This window comes from Pararge aegeria, chromosome 11, assembly GCF_905163445.1.
Source record: "Pararge aegeria chromosome 11, ilParAegt1.1, whole genome shotgun sequence".
Classification (NCBI taxonomy): domain Eukaryota; kingdom Metazoa; phylum Arthropoda; class Insecta; order Lepidoptera; family Nymphalidae; genus Pararge; species Pararge aegeria.
The window spans coordinates 17,641,623-17,660,111 of NC_053190.1; the positions used below are offsets into that span (position 1 = coordinate 17,641,623).

General features: G+C 37.5%; 1 protein-coding gene across 7 annotated transcripts in view; it reads left to right on the plus strand.

Annotated features, from left to right (window-relative positions):
• LOC120627573 (nesprin-1) overlaps window positions 1-18,489 on the plus strand; it is a 233,921-nt gene that overhangs the window by 141,053 nt on the left and 74,379 nt on the right. For all 7 annotated transcript variants that reach the window (XM_039895576.1, XM_039895578.1, XM_039895577.1 and 4 more), the window contains 3 exons: window positions 396-528; window positions 1,109-1,281; window positions 2,335-2,486. In XM_039895576.1, coding sequence (XP_039751510.1) covers window positions 396-528; window positions 1,109-1,281; window positions 2,335-2,486 — 458 coding nt within the window. The remainder of the gene's footprint in view (window positions 1-395; window positions 529-1,108; window positions 1,282-2,334; window positions 2,487-18,489) is intronic.

An 18,489-nucleotide genomic window follows, 5' to 3' on the forward strand; every position in this document is an offset into this window, starting at 1 on the left:
TTTAAAATGTAAAATGTAAATTGTTGATATTGGAAAAGAGCAACTGCTGAGTTTTTTCCCGGCTTCTTCTCGGTAGAATCTGCCTTCCGAACCGGTGGTAGAGTCACTACACACAGACAGACTTGACGTTTCAAAAGTATTTATATTAAGCCTACTTGAAATAAATGAATTTTGAATTTAAATTTTTTTAAATTTTGGGTCACGCCAATGCTTGAAAAGTTCATAAAGCTGTGGGAGAAGAAAAATTTATATCATTTCCCCGGGAGATAATTGTCTCCTGCCCATGCCAGCCGTGCTGGAGGTACATCTGCTATTACTATAAAAAGAGGAGATATTGGAGTCAGCGGCCATCTGGTAGGGAAACAAATAAATAAAGTGTTTCCTTCTGTTCCCAGAACCAACAGCCACTCCTGGACGTAGTTCGGGAGCGGGCGAGGGAGCTGTGCAGCGGAGCAGACGCGGCGAGCGGTGAACGTGTAGAGCAAAAAACCAGGGACCTTGTCGCCGGCTGGAATGTAGCTTTGGAAGGTAAATTCATATTTAAGTATAAAAACGAATGAACGAATATACTTTTCATTGTACACCACACAAAGTAAATAAAACATAAAAACTATCACAAAACAGTGTATAAAATATGGCGGCGTTATACATAGCTATCTCATCCATGTATTCAATTGCGTAAATAGTATTTTACATGTAGGTTATCCCACGAAAATAAAGTAACTTTCTTGTCTTACTTGTAAAGTGCTTTCATTTTATACCCATATTCAGGGAGTTTGAAATTATGTAATCCGCCATTTTGATGGCGGCGGCCATCTTGGACTGATTTTCTTCAAACATAGATAGGAACACTCCAGACTAATTCACCTTTCGAACAAAAAAAAATCTTAATCGGTTCATCCGTTCGGGACAAACGATGCCACATATAACTCCTCGTCGTTTTTGTGTCGGGGTGTTAAAAACATCACGAAAGAAAATATTAATTTATTATTCAAGTATTTTTGTAGTGACTCTTTCATTGTATAAATAGTCTATCTAACAATGACAATTTAAAACTTTAAGGTACAGCAAATATTTGGGCCAATTTAACCAATCTCAACATCACCAGGTCTAGCAGAGCGCGCAGTAGAGGCGGACAGCCAGCTCCAACGCTGGAACCAACTCCTTGATACGCAGAGAAGTCTTGGCTCAGCGATCACAGCTATTGGCGACCGCCTACGCCAACTTGACAGCAACCCATCCACGCGAAGACGCGCTCTGGACACAAGGCATGCTCTGCAGGTATGACATGAACAAAGATGCTTCAGAACCTAGCATTACAACACATTACCGGCCCACAACAGGGCATGGATCTCCTCTCACAATTTATAAATAAATAAATATACTACGACAAAACATTCAGCACCATCTAGCCCCAAAGTAAGCGTAGCTTGTGCTATGGGTACTTAGACAGCTGATGAATATTTTTATGAATGTTATACAGATAAACACTCAGACACAGAAAAACGTTCATGTTCATCACACAAACATATTTCAGTTATGGGAATCGAAACCACGGCCTTGGACTCAGGAAGCAGGGTCGCTGCACTAACCGACTGTTAATAAATGAGAAGGGTGTAGGCCGTAATCCACACATGGCTTTCACATGCCTTTGAATGCGTTATGGGAACTCTCAGGCATGCAGGTTACCTCACGATGACAATCATTCACGGTTGAAGCAAGTGTTTAAAGATTTTAAACTAACATTTTCGTGGTTAATCAATACTAAATCAAAAGAAGCATATTTATTTTTCCTTACTATCTAAATCAAAACATTATAAGTGTTTACTTTTGACAACCCTATTGAAAATAAAAGACAGACACGCGCATAGAACCTACGCTACGCAACGGGTACCTAATGAAGTGACAGGAGTCACTTGATTTTAATTTTGCATGTGGTGTTAGGGCTGTATCTTTCAGGCTGGCTGATATCTTTCAGTAAAAACTATGGTAGTGGTTTACTAAAAAAACTTTTACCGTTTTGGTTTCAAAATGACGGCCGCCTGGCGCAGTGGGCAGCGACCATGCTTTCTGAGTCCAAGGCCGTGGGCTCGATTCCCACAACTGGAAAATGTTTGTATGATGAACATAAGTGTTTTTCAGCGTCTGGGTGTTTATCTGTATATTATAACTATCTATGTATATTATTCATAAAAAGCTACGCTTACTCTGGGGCTAGATGGCGATGTGTGTATTGTCGTAGTATAAAAAAAAGTCTTAAAGACAGTAAATAAAGTACGTCTAAAACCTCTAAGTAATATTTCGGTTTTCATTAACACGTTGTCTATTGTGCAGGAATTACAAAGCGAAGTATCAAGCTTGGAAGAGACGAAAGATGATCTGCTGGAGCACGCGGACTTCATCGTATCTCTGCTGAAGCCCAACTCCAAAGAAGCCGCCGCCGACACTGAGAAGAATGTCAAGGAATTAGCGGAGGCCTATGAGAAGTAAGTATTTGTGATGTGGCATGCGTAGGTGTACTAGTTTCCAAACGCTTGCGTGAGTTACTTCTTCGCAACATCTATGTTTTCTGCCGGGTAAATATAACTTGAGTACCTTCAAACCAAACATGAAACCAAAAATTCAAACCAAATCTGTGAAGACGGACCAATCTAACTTTGTAACAACACAGATAATTGCAGTCACTTGACTGCCCATTGATGTCAATGCAATGTTTATTTGCTTGCGAAGAAAAATAATTTCGACCTTGTCATGCAGAATTTACAATGATAAAGTTTACTGCAATCTAAAACTAGTCGCCATTTCATTTGTGTTACCAGAAAACTACAAATACTTTTATTTGTAGTTTTCTGGTTTTTTTATTTTTCTACCAACTGGAGTATTTGGGTTAGTTTAAGTTGGTATTGCTAATTGAGTTGAAGTTTCTCAAAATTTACTTAGGTTTTATTTAACCGTAATAAACCTATTAGGGTAGGTTCAGTACACAATTAAATCTTTTCCAGCTTTTCCCCTTGCAATGATTTTATATTATCCCACAGAATTCTTTTGTGCTTTAGTTGTGATAGCTTCGAACACGATTTAGGTAACGGGAAAAATAACGAGGGATCGAGAAAGGTAAGTCATAGAAATAAGCAGCTTTCTTATATCCCCCATAAAGTCCTTTGTGGAATAGTTTAAGATGAGAGCTTCTGGCAAAAAACGTTCTTCGGAGCTACAAAAACATGAATCTTTTAATTTCGTATACATTTTATCGTGTAGTTTTTCAATATCCGGTTTAACGAACTACGCTGCATTCTGAAAATGGTTTTTTCGTGTGTTCCACGGTGCGTGCATATTTGTCGATTTTGTATTGGATAGAAGCAGGCGTTACTTTGCGGAAATCCATGATATATTATCAAAATTAAGCTTAATTTGCTATACTCCGCGAAAAGCAGGAGAATCTGTGTGGTGTAATTTATAATTTCTTCAATCCTTATACCCCACACCAAACAGATCTTCGGCAATATACCCTCTACGCACGTTTCGCTCCGAAACCGGAGCATCATCAGGAGATGTTGACTTTACAATTCAACATTACAACAATTTCACTTAACAATTATTCATTGTAAAGTCAACATCTCCTGATGATGCTCCGGTTTCGGAGCGAAACGTGCGTAGAGGGTATATTGCCGAAGATCTGTTTGGTGTGGGGTATAAGGATTGAAGAAATTATAAATTACACCACACAGATTCTCCTGCTTTTCGCGGAGTATAGCAAATTAAGCTTAATTTTGATAATATGTCGATTTTGTGATAAATCTAGAACCGGATGCAGAGAGAACCGCTAAATATACTCTTATTGAATATTTCTCCATAGATTCTATTGGATGTGGGATTAGGCAATTACGCTATAGGTACATTGTTTAAACTCATAGGTAGTAGCTACACTATTAATGGGAGTACAGGTTTACATTTTGTTGGCAGACGCGTTTATCTAAAGTTTTAATATTATTTTATACTAGCTTCTGCCAGCGACTGCGACTGCGTGGACTTCAGAATTGGGTCTAAAGCTTCGCTCGTTAACACTTTTTAATCTTACCACGGGAACTATTTGAGAGATCGGTAAAGAAAGTAAATGTCTAACATACTCGTACATACGAAATTTCAAAGCGGTCTGCCCGCAGCTTATCTCGTGAACAATTTTAAATTTTTCCTCGGGAACTACTTAAGGAATCGGGATAAAAGGTTATGTTCTTTTCCATGTCAAAGGCTACATGCATGTCAAATTTCATCCAATTTCGTTCAGTCGTTTATGCGTGATTGAGTAACAAACATCCACACTTTCGCATTTGTAATATTAGTAGGATTATGCTTGAATTTCGCTAAGCGATGATAAATGAATGTAAACTCTTTATTAATCGCCAGCTACACTTTCTTATTTTTACTGGAGAACCCAATATGCTTTTGATTGCTATTCTATTAAACCAAATAAAGGATATTCCCGAATAGAGATTTTATGGATAGGTTAGTGCTAATTTGCCTAACGATTGGCGCAGTGGGCCAGCGACCTTGCTTTCTGAGTCCAAGGCTGAGGGTTCAATTCCCACAACTAGAAAATGTTGGTGTGTTGAACATGAATGTTTTTCAGAGTCTGTTTATCTGTATAGTTTATGTATTTATGTATATTATACATAAAAATATTCATTGGTCATCTTAGTACTCATAACACAAGCTACGCTTTGGGGCTAGATGGCGATGTATGTATTGTCGTATTATATTAATTTAAAAAAAATGCACTATTGCAGCGCGAGCATAATCAGTTTCATTGATATTTGATAGGCTGAAGATCATAATTTTTTTTTTCCTCTACAAGTTAGGTAGCCATTGACTGCAATCTCACCTGGTGGTACGTGATGAAGCAGTCTAAGAAGGTAGCGGGCTAACCTGTTAGGGAGTATGGTAGTCATATCCTAAGCCTAACCGGTTCCTGCGCGACATCGCACCGGAGCACTAAATAACTTAGCGGCACGTCTTTGTCGGTAGGGTGGTAACTAGCCACGGCCAATGCCTCTCACCAGACCAACGCGGCATATGTGCGGCATAACTTGCTTACAGGCGCACGGGGTTAGATATTACGTATTACCTAACTTACGACAAAATGCCACTTATTGACAAGAGTTCCGAGAAAAAAAGTGTTTGCTTAAAAGTACCTTACGTTAATTCAAGAGAAGTACTCTTAACTGGTAACTAACAATAGAGGGACCTCGTTCGATTAACGCAAAAACTCGCAACAATCAATTTGTGTAGTCATCGATTCACTTTGTTAAAGTCGAGATAGTAGGTAAACGAAAGACAATATTGATTTTTGTTGATGAAATAATGTTCAAGACATTCTTTCATCAATAACGTATTTCGTAGTCCCTTTTCTAATGTCTGGTTTGTGTTAGACTACGATTTGAAAGTTATTAGTCTTAGTTCAAGCAATAGCCTATAACAATCCACTGCTAAACTAAAGGCTTTTTCTTTTTTTTATCGTAATAACTAGCTGTTGGCCGTGACTTCGTCTGCGTTTGATTTTTTGATGTGGTTTTTTGATGTGGCATTCAAGTATTCAGTATCGCCTTAAATGAGGGGTCTGCTGCTGTCCGCTGAGGCGTTCTGTCCTCTATCTCCAACTCCATTTATCAGATCTGCACAGAGTTTTGGCAAAATTAAACACATATAACCTCTATAGTACATAAATAATTATATAAATCGGTTATAATTTGTCGGAGTTATGGTGTAAAATCGTCAAACACTTTCTTCCCCTTTCCCAAAGGAACCGATCTTAGTGTCGGGATAAAAATTATCCTATATTACTTCTAACACTTCCAAGAATATGTGTACAAAGTTTCGTGAGGATCGGTCAAGTCGTTTTTGCGTGAAAGCGTAACAAACAAACTTACATAGACATTTATAATATTAGTAGGGAGAGGGATAGGGATGGAGATAGGGATTGTCGGACTAAGTAGATCGACCATCTGATTGTAACTGGAAAACCATCGCCTTTAAACAGAGCAACGCTTCACAAAGCATACGTACGTACTCCTTGTACGTCCTGCAACATGCCGCCCTGTGTCCATCCATTTGAGGCGTAGGTGTCAAGCCTCATGAGCCTGTAGTTACACCGGCAACCACGCCCTTCAGACCGGAACACAGCATTGCAACAATGCTGCTTATATGCCTGGTCCATAAACTATTAAGTATTAAAAAAAAAGAGTTTGTTATGCTAACAATCTCTACCGAACACCGCAAAAGCATTCTATAAAACGTGTTAATAACTTTATACCATCGTGAACGTATTTTGTTTAAGGTTTTGTAAATCGTATTTTGAAAACCTCGCCTCGAACAATCAAAGTTATAAAGAAACTTTAAACTCAGCTTTCTCAAACTCTGTTTTAAGGATTAGGTGAATAATGGTATAGCAAACATGCGACCACAATGTAATATTGAATTATGATTACCACTTATTTATTACTTTAGAGATCAATTTGTGCTATATAATATTATGAGTTATTCACAGACCATCTGAGCCGTGAAACCTATCTGGTTTATATATGTAGTCAGATATTTAAACACAAACGTTGCCGAGAAATCGGCATGTGTGTTTTCTGTTTTTATTCAGTTCATTTTCAGTTCAAACAGCTTCTAAAACTTTTTAACTTAGTACCTGACCATATAAAAGGCAGACATAGCCGGTTATACTAAAAGTGTCAGAACAATAATAAGCTTCATTGAAATCCATACAAAATGATTACAGATCATTAATACTAATAATACATTAAATACACTCACATTACATTTGATTTTACATTTCATTTGAGATTTTAGTATTTCGTGTTTATTAGTTTCATAATTTTTGATTTTGTTTATATTTGTTTATTTAGGTACTTCTTCGATGATTTTTATTCTTTTATCAAATTTATGTAACATTTTACACATATGTGTGACAATAAAGATGATTTTTCTTTCTTTCTATTCTTTAATATTGAGAAGCTATAAAATAATCATGATCAGAGATACAATTGCTACATGTATTATAATTTTAAATTGTTATTCTTGTATGTGTATACCCCCTTTGGTTAAAAGCCTTCTGCAAGGCATTCCACTGGTCTCTGGTCATAGCTGTGGCTAGCAATTTCCAACCCGCTATCGCTACTATTTCATCTACATTCCCCCACATACTTTCTTCCACATGGCCGGCCTCTCGCTCTAGTACTTCTTGGTCCGGACCATGTCAACTGATCTTATTGTTCTTCAATCATCGTTATACCTAGCCGCGTGACCTGCCCATTTCCATTTTCTTTGTGTGTTTTTTCGAATATCCACATTCTTCATCTTCTTTCTGAGCAGTCTGTAATTTATTTCTTGCTTCCTAAGCTTTCTTTCTAGCTAGAAAAGATCTAGTGTCAGAACAGGTCATATTAAAAATTCTTAGTTATTTAAAAATAGCAGATATTTTGAATTCTAAATTCAAATGTTAAATTTCATCGAAGTAATTATAATCACAATCAGTATCATGGATTAGGTACAAGTAACTGGCCAGTAAGTTGTATTCCATTTTTAATTATATTTGAATCATATCGTTTATGAGGTGTAAAAATGTAACTTGTTATGTAAGAACATTGTATCCGGAAGCCAGTTTTTTTTAATCTTGGCAAAGACTCATTTCGCTTGCCGCGTTAGCGTTCGTCTTTACGTCAAATATTGTAAATATTTAAACATTATTACAACGGGATAGAGTCCACAATAGTAAAACAAACCTTATTCCAGCGTAAAAATAAAATGGTTTCAAATGGCGTCTGTAATTCTGTGAGGTAAGGTAAACCGTTATTGACGTTTTTTGGCGGTTTTTTGCCTTGTCTTCATTCTATCACCTCTAGTGTAATGTTTGTTCTTAAATTTGTTTTGCGCAAATTATTGGTTTGTAATCTCATTCATCATTTCAACCCATTACCGGCCCACTACAGAGCACGGGTCTCCTCCAACAATGAAAAGGGGTTAGGGCCGCCCAGTGCGGATTGGTGGACTCCAAACGCCATTGAGAACATTATGTAGAACTCTCAGGCATGAATGAATGAATGAATGAATACACTTTTATTGTACACCACATAAACATAACAAATTAACAGTAAAAATTTAACAAAAGGTATACAATTTGGCGGCCTTATCGCTACATAGCGATCTCTTCCAGGCAACCAAAGGCGTTAAAAACAGCTCAAGAAGAGAGGTAGGTGGTGCATTTAACTGTACTGTGTTGCAAATAAACATGCATAAACCTATATATACAAATATAATATGTACATATAACAAACTTTCCTCAAGAGGTTTTCCTTCACCGTTGAAGCAAGCGATATTATAATTACTTAAAACGCACATAACTTAGAAATGTTACAGGTTAGGCTGGGATTCGAACTCGCCCCTCCCGAAAGTGAAGTCGAGCTCCTGCCCTAGCGCATTCGCTATCACTGCTTTAACTTCTTCACTTAAACTTCAATTAGTGGGATGTTATCTCATTACACCCCTCTAATCTTGACATTTCTTCTTCTTTACGACCAACTTTTCCAACCAAATCTTTTTTAAATTCAACTGAATTGTGTTCCTGGATAAACAAGATGCCTTAGCTCCCGATTCGTGAAATCGTTTTTACGTTTACTTCTGGCTTCCCATGCCCACTTTACACCCTCAAGGCTGCCATTGGAATACTGAATATAAAGGAGTAAAGCGTGTGAGATCCAACCTCATTTTCTGCGTCAGACTTGATAAATGATGCGATCTTCTGGGAAGGTCTAGAAACCTGGATTTTCTTCCATTTTTCGCCTTAGTACTTTACTCAGAATAGTCGAGGTTATTGCGTTGGACCATTGATTGCGTGGTGGTCACTCGCTTCACCATGTCTTCTTGTTTGCAGATAGTTAGGTACAGTCATGTATTGTCTACCTACTGTAGGTTTGATTTGTCGGTCTATCGGCTGAGGGACCTGTCGCGGTCTGGTCTGGTCTGGTCGGAGGTTACGGCCGTGGCTAGTTACCAATCTACGGACAAAGAAGTTGCGCCAAGCAATTTAAAGCATTATGATTAGATATGGATTTAATGAAAATGTCAAACTGTACCATCAAGGGCTACCTTGTAGTGATATAAAAAAACATTTTGTAATTCCTTTGCCTTACAAAAATTACGAATGCTCCGAAATTCTTTCTCCTTTGAAATTCCTTCCTTCGAAAACTTAAAATGGCAAGAAACGCTTATTAAAATTCTATATGTGCAGGACTGCTTGACCAGTTTATGACCCATTCAATACTATTCTTATAAAATTCTATCGAAATTGAACCATATTTCCAGAACATAAGATCTATTTATGTAAAACAAGCTGGTCCAGGTTGCTCACCGAATAAAATTTGCTCAACATTTAGGGTTGTCAGCTTTTCTTTACTTACAATAACATTACATTAAATAAAGTTTAGCCTGTATAAATGATTGTTAAATGACTATTATAAATTTCTTTAGCCTGGGGTACGAAGCAATACTTCTAAGTCGCTTTTGAAATCGAAAGTATATATTACTTATAACACCAAATTAATATATACATGTATATTATTTTGGTATAAAGATTATGATAATTAATGAAATTAAAAACTTACAGATTAATGACATTGCGTCGCATCGGCGCGGCTTTAGCGTAAATATGTTTTTTATTGACGACCTTATTTTTGTACTATCTCTGACTACTGTATGTCCGTGTGGATCTTTATAGTCTTAACGAACTTCGATATTACCTTTGATTCTCTTACGCTTGTTTCTAAAAATTCAAAATAGTCGATAGAGATAAATAAAAACTTTCTCTTTTCAGTCTTTAAAATTAATATTTTCCTTTTTTTCCAATCTTTCTCTAGCTTATAATTTTATTTTCATAAAATTAAAACGTTGCCAACCCTATCAACATACAATTGGGTTGAACTCTATGCCCCTTTAAATAAGGTTATTTATTGCTTGATTAACTTAACCATTTTGCTAAATTGGCAATGTATCATGTATGGCTCATACATGGAGCGGTCAAGGGCGGCCCATCTGTCTGTCCGTAGGTTGATATAATATATTAAAGCTGCCCATGAGACTTTAATTAAGGAAACGCACGCTACTAGACAGTACCGCTTTGGGCTAGTGGTAAGCGTTGCAGAATCACGAGGTCATAGGGTACGATGTCTGAATTTGGTCATTTTTTTTTTACTCCAGCATCTGACGTTAGCTGACTAACCTGTTAGGGAGTATAGCAGTTATATAAAACCCATGCCCCTAATCGGTTTTTACGCGATATCGTACCGGAGAGTAAAAAAAAAAAAATTGTTAGGTATTGAGTATTTAGGAGAGCATGCTATGCTGCCGCTCCCGGTTGTTATCGATAATAATCTTAAAACCCAACAATTCACATTGGAACAGCGTGGTGGGGATTTGCTCTTAAATCATCTCTCCTATAAAAGAGAAAAAGAAGAAATGCTTTATTGCACACAAACAACTAAATATATAAATAACAAAAGACATAAAATAAAGAACAAAAATTGTAGGCATGCAAAGGCGGCCTTATTGCTACCTTTAAAAGGAGGCCTGTGATGATGATAATGAGTATATAGCGAAACTAGAAATTGTCAGCATAAGTTCGTAGTTTGGAACTTGGTGGAGTCAACCTCTGTGCCAGGATTTCTAACACGCTCCACTAACTATTCTAAGTTATGTGCGTTTTAAGTAATTAAAATATCATCAACAGGAGCAATTTCTGAATTTTCTCTGGTCTGGTCTGGTCTGGGAGGCTTTGGCCGTGACTAGTTACCACCCTACCGACAAAGACGTGCCGCTAAGCGATTTAGTGTTCCGGTGCGATGTTGCTTGGAAACCGATTAGGGGTATGACTATTATACTCCCTAATTGGTTAGCCCGATAACATCTTAGACTGCATTATCACTTACCACCAGGTGTGATTGCAGCCAATGGCTAATTTGTAGAGGAATTAAAAAAAAGTGCAACTCTCTTTCGAAAGTGGGCGATCAGTAAGGCAACATGTATTTTTGATGCCGCGGATCTGAATAGGAAACAAGTGCTTTTTCCGAAGCCATTGGCGTAAGTTTTTAAGCCAAGTTTAAACTTCGTCCAACGCTTCGTTTTCCTTTAAATTTCTTTTAAGATGCTTTTAAAAGCCGCTTCACTACAATGATCCAGAGAGTGGGTCAAGGATAGCCCGATTTAAACACTGGGTCGATTCATAGCATCGTTTTATGTTTATTTCACCGTAAAGAAATAATATACTTATTATTAATATCTTCTTCTTCAATCTATATATATAAAAGGGAAAGTGAGTGGGTATATTCCGTATACGCTCCGAAACGGCTGGACCAATTTGAAACTTGAAACTGAAACTTTCAGGGAATCTCCGGATTGACCTGGCCAGTAATCCTGTAAAGTTTGGTGACGATCGGAGCAGTCCTATTTTTGAACTGTCAAACTGTCAAATACAGCTTTTATTTACTATGATGATATTCTATTGTTGGGTGTACATGGGTGTAGATAATGATCTTCACCCGCTCGAGAAGAGAATGAATACGGAAAGTAATAAATGATTTAATATTTTATGAGACTTAAATCAAAAATTTGATGATGTAAGTTTATTGTTTAAATGAAATAAAGCAAAATACGAGCCCTACGAAGCGGGCTGGGTACGCTTGTACTTAATATTATACTTATTATATATTCAGCTTATTGCTGAACTGTGCATGTTTTTTTATTTCACTACAAGTTAGCCCTTGACTGCAATCTCACCTGCGGGTAAGTGGTGATGCAGCCTAAGTTGATAATGAACTCAAACAAACCTCCTGGTTTCTACGCGTAAGCGGAACTCTAAGTCGCTTAGCGGCCTTTGTCGGTAGGGTGGTAGCTAGCCACTGCTAATGCGTCCCACCAGACCAAAGAGAGTTTAGAATTTATTAATTCCTTGCCGAGCATCGAACCAGGGGCATTCAACTTAAAACCATAGCGCTCACCACTGCGCCATCCAGGTCGTCAAAAAAGATACGCAAGATAAATTGTGTTTGAGAAGTGTTAAATGGTAAACCTATAATATAGTGAAAAGTTATAGTATTGGTACTATACCATAAGCGGCGATAGCCCAGTGGTTTCCTTTTGGGGCGACCGAGTTCGATTCCCGCACGCACCTTTAACAAGGCAGCAAGTAATTAAATATCAAGTTTACTTTACCGAGTTGGAACGTAACGTTGTTGGAGGTCGCATTAGAAGTTTCACTCCAATATATAATTTATTCATCTTCCACAGATGAGCAAACTAAAAGGAACTAATTTCTTTAAAACTAATTGTAGACTATATTAAAAACTAAATGCCTTATCGAAATGTGATGCTGCTTTAATTTATGCCTAGGTACTTCAGCGCTTAATTCAGGAAATGCCGTCACGGATTGTCTGGGAAACTTTTAAACAGATAGCATGCGAAGTGAACTTGACAAGGAGAGAGTGTACGCAAAAGTACATTTAAATTATACGAAGACTTCAAGTGGTTTTCATATTAAGTTACAAGATTTCCCAAGTTATAAATAGTAAGTAGACGCAATGAGTAATACCGGTGGATGCAAATACACCCTGGCCACAAACGCTGTTTAATGTTACACCCACTACCGCAATGTTATGTTTTACACATTCTGATTCTCCAATCTTAGATTAGCAAGTTATAGATTTACTAGCTGTTGTTCGCGTTTATTACGAGTTCATAAATAAATATTAATAATAAATAAATATACCAAGACAAAACACACATCGCAATCTAGCCCAAATGTAAGCGTAGCTTGTGTTATGGGCACTAAGATAGCAAATAATTGTTTATATTAATATACTACACATTAATGCAGATGAACACCCAGACACTGAAAAACATTCATGTTCATCACACAAACATTTTCCAGTTGTGGGAATCCCAAAACCCACGGCCTTGGACTCAGAAAGCAGGATCGCTGCCCACTGCGCCAACCAGCTGTCAAATCCGGTGGGAACCGTTTGTTTCCCTTGTATAAGAAGAAGACTTTGTTACTTTCTATACTCAGCTAATCTATGCCAAAAATCAAGAGGATTGGTTGCTTAGCTAGGGCTTGAATGAAAGACAAACAAAAACACTTACTTTTATAGTCAAAGTCAAAGTCAAAAATATTTTTATTCAAGTAGGCCCATGGATGGCTCTTATTATGCGTACATTACATGAAAGTGTGTGTGGTAGTGAGATGATGGCGATAGCCATATTTGCAAACATAAAACTACGAGAGTTCAAAACGCGTCTTAAGAAGAAGCCCAGAACAAACTTAGCCGGGGGTTTTTTTTTTGTTATCACCATCTATCATATAGTCATTTAAAAAAATCAAAAAATATTTTTTTCAAGTAGGCCTAATACAAGCACTTTTGTGACGTCAAGTATATCCGTTTGTAGTGACTCTACCACCGGTTTGGAAGGCAGATTCTACCGAGAAGAAGCCGGCGAGAAACTCAGTAGTTGATCTTTTTCAACATTTAACTTTTTTCATTTTAAAATTATTAGAAGAGCAACCTGGTTAAAGCAATAATTCACACCCCAGTTTTTTCGATTACGTAGTCCTTTAATATCCCTATCCCTACTAATATTATAAATGTCAATGTAAGTTGGTTTCTTACGCTTTTACGCAAAAATTATTCAAGCGATCCTCATGAAACATTGTACACATATTTTTCGAAGTGTTATTTTAGTAATATAGGATACATTTTATCCCGACATTAAGCTCGGTTCCTTTGGGAGAGGGGATGAGTGTTTGACGATTTAACACCATAACTCCGACAAATTATAACCGGTTTAAATAATTATTTTTGTACTATAGAGGTTATAATATGTGTTTAATTTTTGCACAGCAGCAAACCCCTAATTTAAGGCTTAGCGATACTGAATACTTTAATTTTTTTAAATCTACAACTAAATTTAGTGCCACATCTAACAATAACCCTACTCACTGTGGGAGAAAACCTGTGCCCTTTAGTGGGCCGCTAATGGGTTGATATGATGAAGATGAAGGATTCTTTTAAATAATATTTTACTCCATATTTAATAATTTCACATCCGAAGGATGTTCCGTTCGCCAACTTTTTTCTTTGATTTTTATAAATTAAAAATGCATATAAAAGTTATCGGAACCGACAGGATTTGAACCTTTGACTCTCTGGCAATCGCGGCCTGAGCGCTTTCTCCAATAAGCCACTCCACTCTTTGTGTAACTACTTATGTGTGAATGATATTTAGCAACACATGACTTGTTATAATGAATAAAATGACTGTCGAAGGGTCTCACTATATAATTCGCCATATGTTTTGTATCCCTTTCACCTGTCATATTTTTAACCTGACTTATTGTCCGGCACCCAGGTGAACGTTCACTTTCTAATATTTAACTACCAAAATGGATCGTTAAAAACTTGGACAGTAGTAAAAATTTATGTATATAAATATAAAAATTCAGCGTTTGTATGTTTGTGTCCTCAAGACTCAAAAAGTAATTGTTTGATTGGCTTGAAACTTTTATTAAACTTTAATTGTTTTTATAAAAATGTTTCTGTGGTAGGCCCTCGCTAGAATGGTACATTGAAAAAGCAAATAATAAGTCGACAAGGTGACGTCACGAAGGCAATGACAATATTTAAATCATTAGGTCATCGGGCCGCGATAATTCCGGCCGGTCGATGATGTCAGCCACCGTCTTCAACTTTATATTAGCTCATAGCGTCTTAGAACGGTCCAACTGTTTAACTATCATACAGTAAGCGGCCATAGTTGTGCGTAGCAACAGGGTGGTGGGGCCTAGCGAGGCCAGAGGCATCGTAGGTTGTGTCTGACTAACTTAAACTGAGAATAGATATAGGAATAGAATATAAATGGCATGACCACACATAGTGAAGTAAAAGTTAACGCTCTGCCAGTTTAACCAAAAATAAGCCGAACTCGATAGAGAGGTTGGACGCTTCGGTTTTCGTTTTTTTATATATAATATATATTTCTTTTATAATATTTTGTTTATTGTTCAATCAAACATAGGTACAATTTACATTACATCTACACAATAGGTATGACTTATATTAATGTTATAATTAACACGGATATATAGAAATCAACTGTCCCTTAGCTAGGTATAAACCTGTGTTATAGGCGACAGTGCTCTTCTTATAAATATGGCTCGTTTAAAACAAAAAGATAAAAATAAAGATATGAATTCGCAGGTAACGCTGGTAATCATATTTGTACTAGGTTACATATAATATATTATGTCTTTAGACTACTTCCATAGATATTGCCAGTTCTAACGACTAGATCAATAAATCCCATGGATGCCAGCAATACTTTAAATCCTGTAGGAATATAGGTCTTAGGATTAGGAATATAGAATCTAACATCAGGTGGCCCGCCAACTCTCGTTAATTTATGATCGTATCGCGTTAGAGTATACCTATATATACTTCCTTAATCTAAATGGGTCCTCTAACGCGAAAATATAGTACTGGTTGTTCCTGATATCAGCGCAACATTTCAGCTCTATTATTATTGATATTAATCAAAAATGTTTATTACCATGGCCGCGGCGGCGCTGTCGAACGCCTGCAATAAATAAAACCACCTCGGAACTGCGTGATTGCTAAGCTGTGTTTCGTAGAAATACCTGAAAATTCGGAATATGACTAAATTCTTGGCTTATAATAAAAACTAATGACATACGGTACTGAAACGAGGTCGCTAAATATATAGGGCATGAGGAAGCTTCATCACGCTCGGAGTATCTCTACGTGATCAAATTAGAAATGAGGCGATTTATTGACATAGCTAAATTAGTGGCGATGCTCAAGTGGCAATAGGCGGGATACAGTTTTACGAACGGACGGAACAGACGGAGATTGACCATGGGTTCCAGGATGCTAGAATCGGACCCCCTATCGGAAAGGCATTGTTGGTAGTTTTTCTCCTTGTAACACGTCCCCCAAACTCTCATGTGCCTATAATCACACCAGCAACCACACGCTTTAGACCGGAACACCACATTGGAACTATGCTGCTTAGCGGCAGAAATAGCTATGGTGGCAGTACTGCCTTGGATTAACTCTTTCACTAAAAGCTACTGCTACTGAAAACTGACATGATCTATTAGGCAATTTTTAATTTCTGATTCAATCAATGAGAAATTCAATCATTTCTCATCTGGTCTTGTAAGTATCACCATACCGGCAAAGACGTGCCGCCAAGCGATTTAGCGTTCCGCCACGATGCGGCGTAGATACCGTTTATCATGGGTTAATTGGGCAGTTGCATTAAACCCAGTTGCAGTTAGTTTCTATGGGACATCGTACCGGAACGCTTGATCGCTTGGCGGCACGTGTTTGTCTCTAGGGCGGTAACTAGCCGCGGCCGGAGCCTCCCACCAATTTCGGGTAGTTACCATTCCAAAAATGATCCAGGGTTTATAAAAAGAAACAATATAAAAGTAAGAAGTACTAGGGTGCAATAAAAGTGTAGCAGTTATTGATTTAACGCACATTGGTTGTTCGCCGCTGTGATCCCATTAGCTCGGTTATACCTATGTACTTTCCCCTCTCTCTTCGATTTCTAAAGGGCAGGTTTGAACAAGCCTATTGTCAAGGCATATCCATACCTACTGCACTTTCACAATAAAATATATCTTTATCCGAGCCTATAATGCATGACTTACTTTAGATAGGTATACGAATAGGTTTGCAATAGCGACTCTTCTTAGGTCTACCACATACTATGACTTAAGTGAAGCCATAATCAGCGTTCGCGAGCGGATTTATTTTAGTGGCACATTTTTGTATAGTTGTTCATACTTTCTATTCATTCTTAGCTATGCCTATAGTTTTGTAGTGTATTTTTTATAGGATCTTAGATCCCCCTAGTTTCTATAATGCATTCCGGGGAAAAAATAGCATCTGTGTTTTCCGACACGTGGATATAACTTGATAAACTGTGATAGCCCAGTAGGCATTCGGCTTAACTTTCGGTGCGACCGATCTCGACCTCTTAGCTTTTCGATGTAATGTGCCTTTATGCAATTGAATATCCCTTGCATTCACGATGGCGCAAAACCAAACGGGCAGCGACCCTTCTTTCCGAGTCCAAGGCAGTGGGTTTGATTCCCACAACTGGAAAAATGTTTGTGTGATGAAAATGAATGTTTTTCAGTGTCTGGGTGTTTATGATATATCTTATCTTATCTTAATATATATAAATCTCCTGTCACGATGTTTGTCCGCGATGGACTCCTAAACTACTAAACCGATTTTAAATTAAATTGGCACAACGTGGGCAGTCTGGTCCAACTTAAGAGATAGGATGGCTTAGATCTTTAATTCTAGTATATTATAAGGATTTATCTAAAAAGTTCATAAAAATATTCATTAGCTATCTTAGTACCCATAACACAAGCTTACTTTGGGGCAAGATTAAATACGCATTTTAAGGCAATTTTCATAATTTTTTCCACCATACATGGTAATCTACAATCGCAACCCTATCTTAGAAGTGTAATAAGTAATAAATAGGGGAAGAAGTTAAAGCGCAGCGGTAAGGACTTCGGCTTCACTTTCGGGGGCCGAGTTCGAATCCCAGCACTTTAACTTTTCTAAGTTATGTGCGTTTTAAGTAATTCAAATATCACTTGCTTCAACGAAAGAAACTTCTTGAGGCAATCTGCATGCCTAAAGTTCGACATAATGTACTCGAAGGCGTGTGCAGTCCACCAACCCGCCCTGGGCCAGCGTGGTGGACTACGGCCTGAACTCTTCTCATTGTGGAAGGAGATCTGTGCCCTAATATGTTTCGAGTTTTATACGGGTGCTTTACGTTTTGAGACTTTATTTGCATACAGATCATATTTAGAAATCAAACCTTTCAATTACGACACTACTTACATTGTTACGGTCATATTTAAGGATATACATGTAGGTAAAAGTAAAATTCGCAGAATATGCTGACAGTCCGTTGAACCATGACTAATGCTGATTTCTGATAAGTGGTGCATATTTATTAGGGGTGCATACATTATATTGCAACTATACCCACCCTAATCGACTGGAAATTTCCAATTTTGTTCGCAAACAAATATGACGTCATCTTTGTGATCAATTACCTTGGTTGAACCCTCGGTCAATTTAATACCTACCAAAAAACGTCAATTTTCTTTGCTATAATTATTCTCACTAATACCTAGTATACTTAGCTACGTACTGTAGCAAAAAAACCTCAAGACTTTCACGTAAATACGCTATAGGATAGCCAATAATAGAATCTATCAGACAACCGCAGGCAAAACGCACTAAGCAAGATGGCAAAAGGGTGATTTTAGAACTTGCCTTGCGTACAATAGGGTTTAGTTTTAATCGATCGGCGCTCCAGACGCGGCCG